General features: G+C 41.1%; 1 protein-coding gene across 3 annotated transcripts; it reads left to right on the plus strand.

The window, feature by feature from the left end:
• Positions 1-219: 219 nt before the first annotated feature.
• On the plus strand, positions 220-13711 carry LOC126627466 (uncharacterized). Of its 3 annotated transcripts, XM_050297030.1 has the most exons (9): positions 229-351; positions 529-683; positions 917-1065; positions 8967-9092; positions 9185-9228; positions 9652-12534; positions 12657-12761; positions 12922-13096; positions 13214-13711. In XM_050297030.1, the coding sequence occupies exons 3-9, from the start codon at positions 1051-1053 to the stop codon at positions 13436-13438; spliced, it is 3573 nt and encodes a 1190-aa protein (XP_050152987.1). In that variant the 5' UTR covers positions 229-351; positions 529-683; positions 917-1050; the 3' UTR covers positions 13439-13711. The 3 variants fall into 3 exon arrangements, with proteins under 3 accessions (XP_050152988.1, XP_050152986.1, XP_050152987.1); XM_050297031.1 differs by having other exon boundaries at positions 220-683; positions 894-1065; XM_050297029.1 differs by having other exon boundaries at positions 220-683.
• The last annotated feature ends 2348 nt before the right edge of the window (positions 13712-16059 follow it).

A 16059-nucleotide genomic window follows, 5' to 3' on the forward strand; every position in this document is an offset into this window, starting at 1 on the left:
TCAAGTGTTTATAAGTATTTAAGTATTTATAGGCAAAACTATAATATGTGCATACAAGTGAAAATTTGATATCTTGTAGCATGAGCCTAAATAAGAAATTGGAGATTGGGTGAGATTTGGTTTGGGGAAATCAGCTGAGTAATTTTAGCACTAGATATTCTCCACCTCACACCTATATTTGGGGAGCTTTCTCTGCAACTACAGTGCAATCTTTTATTTACATTTTTAGACACTTCTTTTCCAAGATTTGATTCATGGGTTGCAGTCAAATTTAGTACTGGATTCCTCATCAATGTTTCAAGTTAGTCAATCCATTTCTTTTGAATTAATTATTTTTAGGGAATTTCTCAGGTAAATTCTTCTTTTTTCCTCATATTTTTGGGATAAATTTAGCTGGGTTTCTGTCTAAATTTAATGAGTGGGTTGTAGATACAATTTTAGTCTGAGGATTGTGAGCAAACCATTTTTCGTTTCTATATTCTCTGTTTTTCTTCCTTTTTATCTACATGTTTGCATTTCTGCTTTCAGCTTCAATCCTTTTTGTTAAAAAGGGTAATTTGCAGAAGTGGTGAATGTTTGGTTGCCAACTTGTGTGTTATGAAAGCAATGCCTTCTACTTGTTTGAGGATAAAAGCGAATAAGGATTTGTTCATGTTTCAACGTTCATCTTGAACACCTATGAGGTACTTTGCCTTCAATCCCATGTTCTTTTATCTGCAGATTATGAATGCTTGGAAAAAAGAATGTTCTTTTATTTTCGGAATTGTTGTTTTGGTTACACGATTAATTTACTTGAGTCGAGTGGATTGACATGGTATCGTTTTCTCATTTGATTGAAGTAAGGTTAAGGCATTATTGTTGTTTTGGTATTACCTTCGTAATTGTTGTCTTAGTTAGTGTTTGAGAGTTTTTGTAGACAAATGCAATTTGTAAACCAAAGCGAAAGCCATCCAATAGAGAACCAGGCTTTTCGACAAACCAAGGTTGCAGGGCGAAGGTGTCAATAAGCCATGTTCAAGTTGCAATAAGAATTTTGGATGCAATCAATATATGACTACGGGACAGGTAAAGCCGCTAGCTAACAGCCTAACACAACTCTTCTGAGAATGTCATAATAAAGTGATGTTTCTGGGTTGCCAATTGGTTTGGATTCTAGGATAGAGAGAAGATGCTACTGCTTGGTTTTGTTTTGTTTGTTATCACTATAAGGTTCTGGGTTGCAAACTAACAAAACTATGTGCTGCTTGTGAAAAAGTGCTAAAAATTGAGGTTCTTCTTAATGCACTACAACAACAACAACAACAAAGCCTTTTCCCACTAAGTGGGGTCGGCTATATGAATCCTAGAGCGCCATTGCGCTCGGTTTTGTGTCATGTCATCCGTTAGATCCAAGTACTCAAGTCTTTTCCTAGGGTCTATTCCAAAGTTTTCCTAGGTCTTCCTCTACCCCTTCGGCTCTGAACCTCTGTCCCGTAGTCACATTTTCGAACCGGAGCGTCAGTAGGCCTTCTTTCCACAAGTCCAAACCACCGGAACCGATTTTCTCTCATATTTCCTTCAATTTTGGCTACTCCTACTTTACCTCGGGTATCCTCATTCTCAATCTTATCCTTTCTCGTGTGCCCATACCTCCCACGAAGCATCCTCATCTCCGCTACACCCATTTTGTGTACGTGTTGATGCTTCACCGCCCAACATTCTGTGCCATACAACATCGCGGCCTCATTGCCGTCCTATACAATTTTCCCTTGAGCTTCAGTGGCCTACGACGGTCACACAAACACGCCGGATGCACTCTTACACTTCATCCATCCAGCTTGTATTCTATGGTTGAGATCTCCATCTAAGTCTCCGTTCTCTTGCAAGATAGATCCTAGGTAGCGAAAACGGTCACTTTTTGTGATCTTCGCTAGATTGCTCCTGTCATTAGTGTGGATAAGTATATAAATGGATAGAGATAGGAAAGCAAACACAAGATGTACGTGGTTCACCCAGATTGGCTACGTCCACGGAATAGATGAGTTCTCATTAATTGTGAAGGGTTTACACAAGTACATAGGTTCAAGCTCTCCTTTAGTGAGTACAAGTGAATGATTTAGTACAAATGACATTAGGAAATATTGTGGGAGAATGATCTCGTAACCACGAAACTTCTAAGTACCGGAGTGTGGTATCGTCTTGACTTGCCTTATCTGTCTCATAGGTAGATGTGGCATCTTCTCTGGAAGTACTCTTCCTCCATCCAGGGGTGGTATCTGTAACTGGTGGAGATGCACAAGGTAATGTATCAATTTCACTTGAAGCTTACTTGTAGTTTCAGGCTTGGTCAAGCGCGATACAAACCATGTAGTAGGAGTCTCCCAAGTCGCCGAGCTAGGGGATCTGCTGGAAGAGGTGACAGACAAGGTAAGCAATCAGAGCTCCGGCTGATTGTTCACATTCTCCCTATCTTGCAGGCAGCATGAAGGATAAAGAGAAGAAAAATGAGAAGAGATGATATGGGATACTTTTTCTTTTGAAGAAGTAACTTTCCACAGGCTTATTCTTGAACTGGGCTGGAGGGTTTTCTGGTTTCCTCCAGAGTATAAGGCCGACTGAAGAATTTGAGGGTCAAAACAAGTCCATCAAATCTAGAGTACGTTCGACCCTACTGATATGGGATACTTTTGCTTTTGACAGAGTAGTGGATGTATCGGCACGTGTGCTGTTACGCTTGTCTCCACATGCTTCCTTGTATCCTTCTCACTTGCCATATCTGTTCCTCAAGCAGATGCGGTATCTTCCCTAGAAGCATAAGATGTTGAAGATGAGTACTCGAGAGCAATGCCAGGTAAGTAATCAGGTAAGGGGTTCCAGGCAGTCAGTTCCTGGCTGGAAGCTTGATTCCAAGTGCTAACTGATTGCTCTCATTCTCCTTGTCTTGCAGGTAAGAACAAAGCCAAAGGAAAAGACAGGGAAAAAGCATGATATGGGATACTCTTGCTTTTAACCCTGATGATATGAGATATTCTTGCTCTAGTATAGCTTGTTTACAGAGGTGTTATCGGGGGGAAAGAAAGCTGAATATTTCGAAAGGCTTCGTTGGGAGTGCCCTCTCAGATAAGAGGAACGGTTGAGCATGTTTGCAGGTCTGCCTGTTCGTTGGGGATGGAGGTCGACATATATAGGAGTCTCCCTAACATTAAGTAATAATGCTATTCCTTTACCCTGCTTGGTCATAGCACGGTAGTGGGAGCTGCTAGCTTCACATGTTTTAACTCTGTCAGAGCACTTTGAAAAAGTGGTCTGTGGTATCTGGAAAGCTGATGTTGCGTGTGAAGATTACAGACAAGCTTTATCCAAGGAGATCCAGCTCTTAAAGTTGGGAAAGTGATGCCTCTTCGGTTTTTAAACAAGCAATCCTGTCGGGGATCTGGCTCTCGAGATTCGGAGAACGATGCCTCTTCGATTTTTGAGAAAGCAACCTTGCTGGGGGTCTGGCTCTCGAGATTCGGAGAGCGGTGTCTCTTCGATTTTTGAGAAAGTAATCATGTTGGGAGTCTGGCTCTCGAGATTTGGAGGGCGGTGCCTCTTCGATTTTGGAGCAAGCAATCTTGTTGGGAGTGTTTTCTCGAATGTGAGTAAAGGTTGGGCATGTTTGCTAGTCTACCTTGGCACGAAGCACAGAGGTTGACACACAGGGACTTTCCAATTATCCAGCAGTGGTACTGTTCCTTTACCCTCTCTTCGATTTTTTTAGAAAGTAATCATGTTGGGAGTCTGGCTCTCGAGATTCGGAGGGCGGTGCCTCTTTGATTTTGGAGCAAGCAATCTTGTTGGGAATGTTTTCTCGAATGTGAGTAAAGGTTGGGCATGTTTGCTAGTCTACCTTGCCATGAAGCACAGAGGTTGACACACCGGGACTTTCCAATTATCCAGCAGTGGTACTGTTCCTTTACCCTTGTGGGTAATAATATGGTAGCTAGACCTTCAAAATTTATGTGGCTAAACTTTGTTAGTGTTGTTTCTTTGCTATTCTTTTACCCTTCTTGGTCAGAGCGATGTAGTGGGAGCTGGAAGCTTCACGTGTCTCAACTTTGTCAGAGAATTTGGCAAAGTTATATGTGGTACCCATGAGCTACTGTTGCGTGTGGGAAGTGGGTGATTGAACAGTACGATTCATGTGCTTTCTACTTTGCCAGAAATCTTCGACAGAATACCCATAATTTCCGCAAAGCTGAGTGTGCGTGTGACAGGTGCTGACAAGGCTGGAAAAGTAGGTGCCTCTTCGATTTCTGAGATTGGCCCTCGTGGTCTCTGAGCAGCCCAGCTTTTGAGAAAGCAAGCCTCTTCGATTTCTGAGATCGGCCTTCGTGGTCTTTGAGCAGCCCAGCTTTTGAGAAAGCAAACGCCTCTTCGATTTCTGAGATCGACCCTCGTGGTCTCTGAGCAGCCCAGTTTTTGAGAAAGCAAACGCCTCTTCGATTTCTGAGCAGGCGCCTCTTCGATTTCTGAAGCTTCGTCGAGTGCAGATTTTTATAGGGGCTGACATTAAGTTCCAAAGCACACTTGAATATCCACCAGTAGAAGCTCCATTCTTGCACTTCTAAGATCTTGATTTGTCCGACCTCTTCTCTCTTCAACACCTTTGAAAATGTCTGGCCCCTCCGACCGTCGTTTTGACTTGAACCTTGTTGAAGAGGCAGCCTCGCCTTCTCCAGACAACATATGGCGCCCATCATTCGTCTCCCCTACTGGTCCTCTTACCGTTGGGGATTCCATGATGAAGAATGATATGACCGCTGCGGTAGTGGCCAGGAACCTTCTCACTCCCAAAGATAACAGACTACTTTCCAAACGGTCTGATGAGTTGGCTGTTAAGGATTCTCTGGCTCTCAGTGTTCAGTGTGCAGGTTCTGTGTCTAATATGGCCCAACGCCTATTTGCTCGAACCCGCCAAGTTGAATCATTGGCGGCTGAAGTGATGAGTCTCAAACAGGAGATTAGAGGGCTCAAGCATGAGAATAAACAGTTGCACCGACTCGCACATGACTATGCTACAAACATGAAGAGGAAGCTTGACCAGATGCAGGAATCTGATGGTCAGGTTTTACTTGATCATCAAAGATTTGTGGGTTTGTTCCAAAGGCATTTATTGCCTTCATCTTCTGGGGCTGTACCGCTTAATGAAGCTCCAAATGATCAACCTCTGATGCCTCCTCCTTCTAGGGTTCTGTCCAGTACTGAGGCTCCGAATGATCCCCCTCCGGTGCCTTCTCTTTCTGGGGCTCTACCGACTGCTGAGACTTCTCCTAAGCAACCTTTGTGAAGGCTCCCTCTTGTTTGTTTATTTTGACTCAAGTATATGTACATATTTGTAACTTATCGGGGATATCAATAAATAAGCTTTCCTTCATTTCAACGTATTGTGTTAAATACACCAAAGCCTTCTTCGCTAAGTTCTTTGAATTTTCTTTTGTTGAAGCTTGTATGTTGAAGCTTTGTGAGTGGAGCATGTAGGTTGAGGTAGTGTTCCCTTAATTTCCCAAGTGAGGAAAACTTCTCGGTTGGAGACTTGGAAAATCCAAGTCACTGAGTGGGATCGGCTATATGAATCTTAGAACGCCATTGTGTTCTGTCATGTGTCATGTCCTCCGTTAGATCCAAGTATTCTAAGTCTTTTCTTAGGGTCTCTTCCAAAGTTTTCCTAGGTCTTCCTCTACCCCTTCGGCCCTGAACCTCTGTCCCATAGTCGCATCTTCTAATCGGAGCGTCAGTAGGCCTTCTTTGCACATGTCCAAACCACCGTAACCGATTTTCTCTCATCTTTCCTTCAATTTCGGCTACTCCTACTTTACCCCGGATATCCTCATTCCTAATCTTATCCTTTCTCGTGTGCCCACACATCCAACGAAGCATCCTCATCTCCGCTACACCTATTTTGTGTACGTGTTGATGCTTCACCGCCCAACATTCTGTGCCATACAGCATCGCCGGCCTTATTGCCGTCCTATAAAATTTTCCCTTGAGCTTTAGTGGCATACGACGGTCACACAACACGCCTGATGCACTCTTCCACTTCATCCATCCAGCTTGTATTCTATGGTTGAGATCTCCATCTAATTCTCCGTTCTTTTGCAAGATAGATCCTAGGTAACGAAAACGGTCACTCTTTGTTATTTCTTGATCTCCGATCCTCACCCCTAACTCGTTTTGGCCTCCATTTGCACTGAACTTGCACTCCATATATTCTGTCTTTGATCGGCTTAGGCGAAGACCTTTAGATTCCAACACTTCTCTCCAAAGGTTAAGCTTTGCATTTACCCCTTCCTGAGTTTCATCTATGAACACTATATCGTCTGCGAAAAGCATACACCAAGGAATATCATTTTGAATATGTCCTGTTAACTCATCCATTACCAACGCAAAAAGGTAAGGACTTAAGGATGAACCTTGATGTAATCCTACAGTTATGGGAAAGCTTTCGGTTTGTCCTTCATGAGTTCTTACGGCAGTCTTTGCTCCTTCATACATATCCTGTGTAGCTTGGATATATGCTACTCGTACTCCTTTCTTCTCTAAAATCCTCCAAAGAATGTCTCTTGGGACCCTATCATACGCTTTTTCCAAATCTATAAAGACCATGTGTAAATCCTTTTTCCCATCTCTATATCTTTCCATCAATCTTCGTAAGAGATAGATTGCCTCCATGGTTGAGCGCCCTGGCATGAACCCGAATTGGTTGTCCGAAACCCGTGTCTCTTGCCTCAATCTATGCTCAATGACTCTCTCCCAGAGCTTCATTGTATGACTCATTAGCTTAATACCCCTATAGTTCATGCAATTTTGTACATCGCCCTTATTCTTGTAGATAGGCACCAAAGTGCTCGTTCGCCACTCATTTGGCATCTTCTTCGTTTTCAGAATCCTATTGAAAAGGTCAGTGAGCCATGTTATACCTGTCTCTCCCAAAACTTTCCACACTTCGATTGGTATATCGTCTGGGCCTACTGCTTTTCTATGCTTCATCTTCTTCAAAGCTACAACCACTTCTTCCTTCCGAATTCTACGATAAAAAGAGTAGTTTCTACACTCTTCTGAGTTACTCAACTCCCCTAAAGAAGCACTTCTTTCATGTCCTTCATTGAAAAGTTTATAAAAATAACATTTCCATCTGTCTTTAACCGCGTTCTCTGTAGCAAGAACCTTTCCATCCTCATCCTTGATGCACCTCACTTGGTTTAGGTCCCTTGTCTTCTTTTCCTTTGCTCTAGCTAGTTTATAGATATCCAACTCTCCTTCTTTGGTATCTAGTCGCTTATACATATCGTCATAAGCCGCTAACTTAGCTTCTCTCACAGCTTTCTTCGCCTCTTGCTTCGCTTTTCTATACCTTTCACCATTTTCATCGGTCCTATCCTTGTATAAGGCTTTACAACATTCCTTCTTAGCCTTCACCTTTGTTTGTACCTCCTCATTCCACCACCAAGATTCCTTTTGGTGTGGGGCAAAGCCCTTGGACTCTCCTAATACCTCTTTTGCTACTTTTCGGATACAACTAGCCATGGAATCCCACATTTGGTTAGCTTCCCCCTCTCTATCCCACACATACTGGGTGATTACTTTCTCTTTGAAAATGGCTTGTTTTTCTTCTTTTAGATTCCACCATCTAGTCCTTGGGCACTTCCAAGTCTTGTTCTTTTTTCTCACTCTTTTGATATGTACATCCATCACCAACAAGCGATGTTGATTAGCCACGCTCTCTCCCGGTATAACTTTGCAATCCTTACAAGTTATACGATCCCCTTTTCTCATTAGAAGAAAATCTATTTGTGTTTTTGACGACCCACTCTTGTAGGTGATCACATGTTCTTCTCTCTTCTTAAAGAATGTGTTGGCTAAGAAGAGATCATATGCCATTGCAAAATCCAAGATAGCTTCCCCATCCTCGTTTCTCTCCCCAAAACCATGGCCACCATGAAAACCTCCATAGTTGCCTGTCTCCCTGCCCACGTGTCCATTTAAATCTCCTCCTATAAATAACTTCTCCGTCTGAGCAATTCCTTGCACCAAGTCTCCAAGGTCTTCCCAAAATTTCTCCTTCGAACTTGTATCCAATCCTACTTGAGGTGCGTACGCACTAATCACATTGATAAGTTCTTGTCCTATTACAATCTTGATTGCCACGATTCTATCTCCTACCCTCTTGACATCTACAACATCTTGTGTCAAGGTCTTGTCCACGATGATGCCAACACCGTTTCTCGTTTTATTTGTGCCCGAATACCATAGTTTAAACCCTGAGTTTTCTAGATCCTTTGCCTTACGACCAACCCACTTAGTTTCTTGTAGGCACATAATATTTATCCTTCTCCTCACCATAACTTCTACTACTTCCATAGATTTTCCCGTCAAGGTTCCTATATTCCACGTTCCTAAACGCATTTTGCTCTCTTGAACTCTACCCTTCTGTCCTAGCTTCTTCACCCTTCCCCGTCTAATAGGATCAAAGTACTTCTTTTGTGTGTCCCGTGTAAAGTTGATAGGAGCATATGCTCCCAAACAACTTTGAGTGGAGTCGTTCGAAAAGAAGTTTCTATAGCCCCCTTGCTCATTTAACACTGCATCCGGGTGCCGATGGAGATACAACGACCCTTGCTCACTTATCACTGTGCTCGGGCCACACAGCGCGCCACTTACGGGTGACGCCCTAGCTTTAGCGCGATTTCGTTCTGGATTCATTTTCATAAAGATTCGACGTGATCATGGAGTGCCGGCTGTCGACTACCTGATGCCCTCCCCCTCCTCCTTTATCCGGGCTTGGGACCGGCAATATAAGATAAACTTACACGGCGGAGTTGTTCTTCTTAATGCACTACAATTGTAAAATCTAACTTGCTGATGCTGTGAAGTCTTTAGATTTTGAATACATTAGCACCTTATAATTTTGTATTAGAACATCACTAACTGTTTTATTTGTGTTGAAGACGTGGGCAGGCACGGCAAAAGATGCATTGTGCCCTTCAAGGACAACCAGTGGTATCCAGAAAATTTCAGACACAAGAAGAGATTCGTTATTAAGGAAACAAGAAAGTTCTAGAACATCTTTAGCGGTAATATATGTCTATTTTACAAATCAATTTGGATCTACTTCACTTTTCACCATACATCTGACTAGTTTTCTGCCGATTACTATCTTGCTCAGGATTGTGAAGTGCCTTCTGTTGCATGGAGGAACTCTGATCGTAGGTAAGACTGTTTCGATTGCCATTGCCTAATTGCTTGTTTTTCACAGATGTATGGTGAAACTGATCAACTAAATTGAGTTCGTATGCTTTCTTCTGTCTTTTGAATTAGTTGTTAAGTATTAAGCAATGTATAACCCGACCTCTATTCCTTTGATGGTTTTGTGTGTTTCTTAATCATCATATATACATCTAATACATAACAAAATGTGTATGCGTAAGTAGATCATATTATGCCTGCAATTCCTGATTGATGCGGACTGTCCAAGAAATTTGATACTTTGTATGACTGAAGTAATAAACCGGGTCACTGACAGTAGATCAGCGTTTGTAGGACATTGCTAAGATTATCATTGCTTTTATACCATTTATTTTCTGGTTCTCTTCTGTTATTGCTGAGGAATGACTTTTAATTTTAACATTTCAGGTGTGGTATCCTTACATTCCTTTCCCTTGAAACTGGTGGACAACGGAGAATCGTGGAACTACCAGCACAATGTCCTTACAATATAAATCACTTGGTAGTTGATTCTCTGGTGAATATGGATAATCTACATCTGCTTTACCCGCCACCAATGAACCCATTCAAGGTTACTCGACAAAGGGTTCACAAAATGCCTCCCCTTGACGTCACTTATTCCGTCAAGTCATTTACAAACAGAAGCTTCACTGGTTCAAGCGTGCGACACCAACCACGAAATAAGACCTTGACAAATAAAGGTACTAAGTGGAATGAAGTTCCCAGGAAATCTTCTCACAACTCTTTAACCTGCAGTGATTCCGCATGTACCATCCCAAATGGTTCTAATGCTATTAACTCATCAACTATGAGTATCAGTAACCAAAAAATAGACAACACCGCAAAAAGAAGTTCGAGAAAGAAGAATCGAAAGAAGGGAAGGCAGAACAAGAAGTTTTCAATCAACACTGGCTCTAATGAACCGGAAGTGCTGTATGCGGGATATCCCAATGGAAGTTCAGCTTCTGAAACCTGTGGTAACAATGATGGAGACAGACCACTGTCATCTTCAACTGCACCAGATAATTCATTGCCAGATGGTGGAACCAAGAATTCTGAAACACCAAATACATGCACCTCTTCAAGTGATGAGGCGGGTATACCTGCTGTCGGTAATTTTGGAAATCAGGTTCTACTCAAAGACTCTGGGTTTTCCATCTTCAACGGTGTGGAAAGTATTCATATACAGGCGAGGTGTTACAATGATTTGTATACCAAACGTTACTCTGATATCCATGACTCATTCAATTTGGATTCAGTTTCATTTGGTTCAAGCAGTGACATTAGTACTACTGCTGATCGTGATGAAAAACATGCTGAGACGGAAACTCACAATATATATATTTCTGAACCGCCAAGTTTGAGTTCAAGAAAGGGATATTTCTCTTGTCAAAGCTTGTTAAATGATGCCATGGATTCCTACAACCACACTGAGGGAACAAGGCATGGTATTCAGGGTCGTAGCAATAGTGATGTGCAACTCGTTGCGCATAACAAGAGAAGTAAAGAAAACATAGTAGCTCCTCGAAATTCAAATGTCTCTAAATTTGGAAGTTTTGGAAATCTGCATGCTCGTACAGGGAAGGGAAACAATCAGTCTGTCTGGCAAAAGGTCAAGAAAAATGAATCCAGCGACTGCACTGGTGAGTTGAAGAAAGCATGTTCTGTTTACTCATGTAACGATCTCCCTTTGAGAGAGTCTCCTTTGCTTAAAATACCCTGTAACGCTGCTGATGTAAATGCCTTTCCAAAGAGTGAGGATAGAAAACGGCAAAAAGATAAGGTTTTGAAGAAATTGAAAAGAAAAGGTGGTCTGGCTTTGAAACAAGAATACAATTGTTATTCCAGGGAGGAGTCTTATGGCAGCATCTCCAGCTTAGATGGTTGTGTGAAGGATATGATAGAACAAAATGATATATCATATCACGCGAAGGGAAACAAAGGATTAGATCTTGCTACAAGATCTTGTTCTCCGCCTAGCTGTCCAAGCACTGGATTTCAGAGCAGCAAAGTAGAATGCATGACCTGTGAATCAGTTCCCACCATACGACTCTGTCCAAATGAAATGGATCATCTTGAAAGTGTTGGTAATAGCGTATCTCACAATGAGAATAGCACAATACAGTCTCCAGCCTACCTTCCTCATCTACTTTGTAATGCAACAAGTCAAGAAGTACAAAAAGAAACCTCTCTTGCGGAAAGCTGCAGGCAAAAATTTAGTACTTCTGGATCTTTTACCCACAAGTGGATGCCAGTTGGGTTGAAGAATCCCGGGTTGACAAACTCTACTAGATCTGGCAGTTCATCACTTGAACATTCTGATGAGGCAACTTCTAGGAGGACTCTTAAAGACACTGCTAAAGGGAACGCGGCTTTCAATACTCACAATCCTGTTTCTGATGTTGCAGTGGTGTCCACATGTCAAAGTTCTAGAGACTTAACATGTTCTTCCAACGGATTTGAGGGAAGGCTTCCGAAACCAAGTACAACTGATAAACTGATCAATAACAAGCTCAATGCAGCTAACCACATAAAAAAATCTGACATACCTAGAGATGTAAATACATTTGAAGCTGATTCAAACAGAATACTAGAAGCAGTAAATAATGCTTGTAGGGCACAACTGGCATCTGAGGCTGTTCAAATGGCCACGGGTCATCCAATTGGTGAATTCGAAAGACTTCTTTATCATTCATCCCCGGCTATTCATCAATCACCTAATTCCTTAAATTGTCATACTTGCTGCTCAAGGAACCTGGTTGATCAGGTTGGAGGTGTGCCATTGTGCAGACATGAGACACCTGACATCACTTTAGGATGCCTATGGCAGTGGTATGAGAAATATGGTAGCTATGGTCTGGAAATAAGGGCCGAGGAACTTGGAAATTCAAAGAGATTGGGTGCTGATTGCTTTGCATTTCGTGCTTATTTTGTCCCTTATTTGTCAGGAATTCAGCTATTCAAGAATGGAAATGCTGATTATGTAGATACTAACACTTGGTTTCGTGTTTCTGATGCGTCTAGCTCAAGCCCGGATACTGAGACATCCAAAAAATCCTCTAGCATTGGTAGTATGCCAATATTTTCGGTACTTCTTCCTCAATCTGATCATAAGGAAGATGCGATCACCCAACCGCTTGTAAATCAATTTTGTATTTCAGAACAATCTTCTGCTTCTGCCAAAGATGCATCTGTTCGATTGACTGACACAACAGGGACCGGTGATTTAGAGCTATTGTTCGAATATTTTGAATCAGAACAACCGCACGAGAGACGACCTTTATATAATAAGTATGTATCTTTTTATATTTTTACTAAAGTTATCATTTTAAATCCCTGTAGTATTTATTTTGCTGCTCTTCAAAGATCTATGTATTTTTTGATGATCCTATATCTGTTGCCCTTCGTTTCAGGATAAAAGAGCTGGTACGAGGTGATGGACTGTCACATTCTAAAGCATATGGAGACCCAACAAAACTAGAATATATGAATCTGAATGATCTGCATCCCAGATCCTGGTTAGTAATAAAACTCGCTTCAATCTCTTTAAAATTTAAAGTATGTGTTTGTAATAGCACATTATTAGTTTCGCAAAACAAAGCAAAATTATTAGTAATACAACTGACGCCGAGTGAATTCTAACTAGTACATAATTTTCATGTGCCATGTGATTTTCAGGTACTCAGTGGCATGGTATCCAATTTACAGGATACCTGATGGTAACTTCCGTGCAGCATTTCTGACTTACCATTCACTCGGTCATTTGGTACGTAGAAGTGCCAAGTTTGAGCCTCATAACTTGGATGCTTGTATTGTATCTCCAGTTGTGGGTCTGCAAAGCTACAATGCTCAGGTAGTCATGGCTAATAGTGCATGGATTGCACAAATATCGCGCAGCTGTGGCATATAAGGCATATTGTAAAATTTGCTGCGCTTATTATTTAATATATATTGTTTCGTGCTTGCACAGGCTGAATGCTGGTTCAAGCTAAGGCCTTCAGCACCGATGCAGACAACAATAACAGCATCGGGCTTAAACCCTTGTGGAGTACTAGAGGAGCGTTTGAGGACACTTGAGGAGACAGCATCGCTTATGGCAAGAGCTGTTGTGAACAAAGGAAGTACGACATCTGTAAACAGGCATCCGGACTATGAGTTCTTCCTCTCTAGGCGACGCTGGAGGAGGACTTCGTAAAATCTTAATTAATTAATTTTAACAACTCGTTGAGTAGAGTTTGTGATTCCCGATTAAGCATATTTAACATCAGATAGGGATAAAGAGTTACCTTACCAACTTTTTTCCTGACCTTGTGTTTTTCACTTACCCTGATTGGACACCCCCACTCAAAAAACATAAGTATTGTGTATATATAGCTTTCCTCTCTGTTTTTGTGTTTTGGTTACGCAAATGTGTGTATACAATTTTGATCGTAGCATTAATATGTAAATGGTGCTGAGTTTGAAGATTGGATGTAGTTACTTAAACAAATTTCATTCTGCATGTTTTATATAACCTTTCATTTCATTATGTTTATATATTTGAGCGGTTCCATAATCGGGCTATAGTATTTGTGTTATATTTGAGTATGTACAGATACAGGCCCTTTATGCGGATCCTAACTTTTTTGAAAAAAATGAGGATTAGGTATGAGGTTCACTCCACATCAAATTTCAACGATCCGAACAATCTATTTTGTAAATCTCGATTTATAAATCATTCTTGCAAAAATTCAATTCAATCTGAAATCATTTGCTTATTTAATTATCAAGATCAAATTTTATTGTTTCTTATATATCAAAATATATGTTAATTTCTTTGAATTCAATTAGATATCTTAATATTTGCAAAGATGATCCATGAGAAGCAACTTGAAAAATAGATGGTTCGGATCGTTAAAATTCGATATAGGGTAGACTCCACAACTGATCCCCATTTAAAAAAAAAAATAATGATCCCATCCTTTAAAGATTTCATGTACATATATACATACATATTACATAGGAGAAAGCTACAGTAAAGGATTGAGAGCCCTTCTACAGAGAGATTGGGGAGAGAAGAGTGTAGGAGGAAAGCCCCCTGCCGAGCAGCCGCCAGACTCGAGGATCCGAGGCTCGAGATGATGATTGACGCCCAGAGACTAAGACAGCACCCACAAGCCCAGAGCACCTCTATTATATTAAAATTGACCATGAAAACACAAATTTGTACGACTTTCGGACTTAATCACGACTGACAAACCCTCGGATTCCCAGATCCTTCCCATATTCTGCTCCGTCTAAAGTTGCAAACTAGAATATATAGCCGAAATAATGAGAACCGTTTACCAAAAGCAACACTCACAACTTGGTAGTTTCAGCTGTCGAACCCAACATCTGCTCGGCGCATTATTATCTATTCTAAAGTTGAGGAGACAATTGACTGTAGCTAGCCACTTGATTTTACTTTGGTTACGCCACTGCCATCAAATTGAGGCTGGGTGGGTTAGTGTGTTTTCCAAGTGTTTAGGATTGGATGGAGGTCAATTCAACTTCTCCTACCCTCGTCACGTAGTTACATCACTATATGTTAACTGGAGAGGTGTCAACTACCGAACAATTAAAACCTAACCCACTACCGTACCAAGAACAAAAGTACAAGGAGGACAGAGACTGTTCAGCTCCAACCCTCCTCATGTATTTACATCCCAAGTAATCTTCTCTCCTGTTCTAAATTTCATCCCAAGTTGTTGTCATATTAAACAAATAAATATGCGGCACCAACTAGCAAGGTTCTTTTATTTTTATGTAAAATATTGTCCAGAGACAAGTTAACCGGAGAGGTATTAACTGTCAAACCTACCAACCTACCAAGTAGCAAAACAGATATAAACAAGGAGGACGGACATTGGATAGTATTATCCGGTAGTCGTAGGATTATCATGTCCGGTCTGCTCTCCTGGCTCCTTCAGGAAATATCAAGCTCCTCAAAATCCAATAACAAACAGTCAAACACCCTCTCTGGATTGTTGTGATTGTTATTGGGGGTATGGTTGGATGGGAGAGGAAGCCCAAATGGGCAAGCTTGGTTGGCCGAGAGAACTTAAGAGATTTTTGGTTCCTAGTTTTTGAGAGAGAGAGCTGGAGAGATCGAGAGATCTGTATTGGAAGCAGTAGAAGAGCTTTCTACGATGATCAACACGTGGGTTTACCCTTTTGAGAAAGGAAACGACAGCTGGAACTTAAAGATGCATTATACTCACACGCGTACTACATAGATAAAACTATCATTTTACTATCAAGAATGAAAATAAAAGAGCAAAAGAATAACAAAACAGGGGCTAAAGCATGAAAACACTGAGTGTTACCATGCTATATAATAGGGAGTTTTAACATAACACTTCTGATACTGTTCACTTTTAATGAAAAACCACATTTTTACTTTTTTCTGGAACTATTCACTACACTTTTATTTGTTATTTTTCATTAAAACTAAAAAAAAATTTGTCTGAGATTTTCGTTAGTTTTTTTTATATAATATGTAATTTCCGCTTTTTCTTCCGGTTGTAGTATTCCAGTCAGGGGTAGTCATGTTTTTATAAATTGGGCAACGAACAAAGTTTAGGATTGAATGGAGGTCAGTTCAACTTCTCCTACCCTGGTCATGTGGTTACATCACTATATGTTAACTGGAGATGTATCAACTACGGAACGATTCAAACCTAACCCACTAATGTACCAAGAACAAAAGTAAACAAGGAGGACACAGACTGTTCAGCTCCGACCCTCCCCATTTATTTACATCCCAAGGAGTCTTCTGTCCTGTTCTAAACTTGATCT

The sequence above is a fragment of the Malus sylvestris genome, chromosome 6, assembly GCF_916048215.2.
Source record: "Malus sylvestris chromosome 6, drMalSylv7.2, whole genome shotgun sequence".
Taxonomy (NCBI): domain Eukaryota; kingdom Viridiplantae; phylum Streptophyta; class Magnoliopsida; order Rosales; family Rosaceae; genus Malus; species Malus sylvestris.

What these genes read in the sequence shown, in the direction of transcription:
- LOC126627466 (XM_050297031.1), top strand. An exon ending in GTTCTAGAACATCTTTAGCG is followed by an intron (nt 9,093 to 9,184) that starts GTAATATATGTC and finishes TATCTTGCTCAG; the next exon opens with GATTGTGAAGTGCCTTCTGT. An exon ending in GATCTGCATCCCAGATCCTG is followed by an intron (nt 12,762 to 12,921) that starts GTTAGTAATAAA and finishes TGTGATTTTCAG; the next exon opens with GTACTCAGTGGCATGGTATC.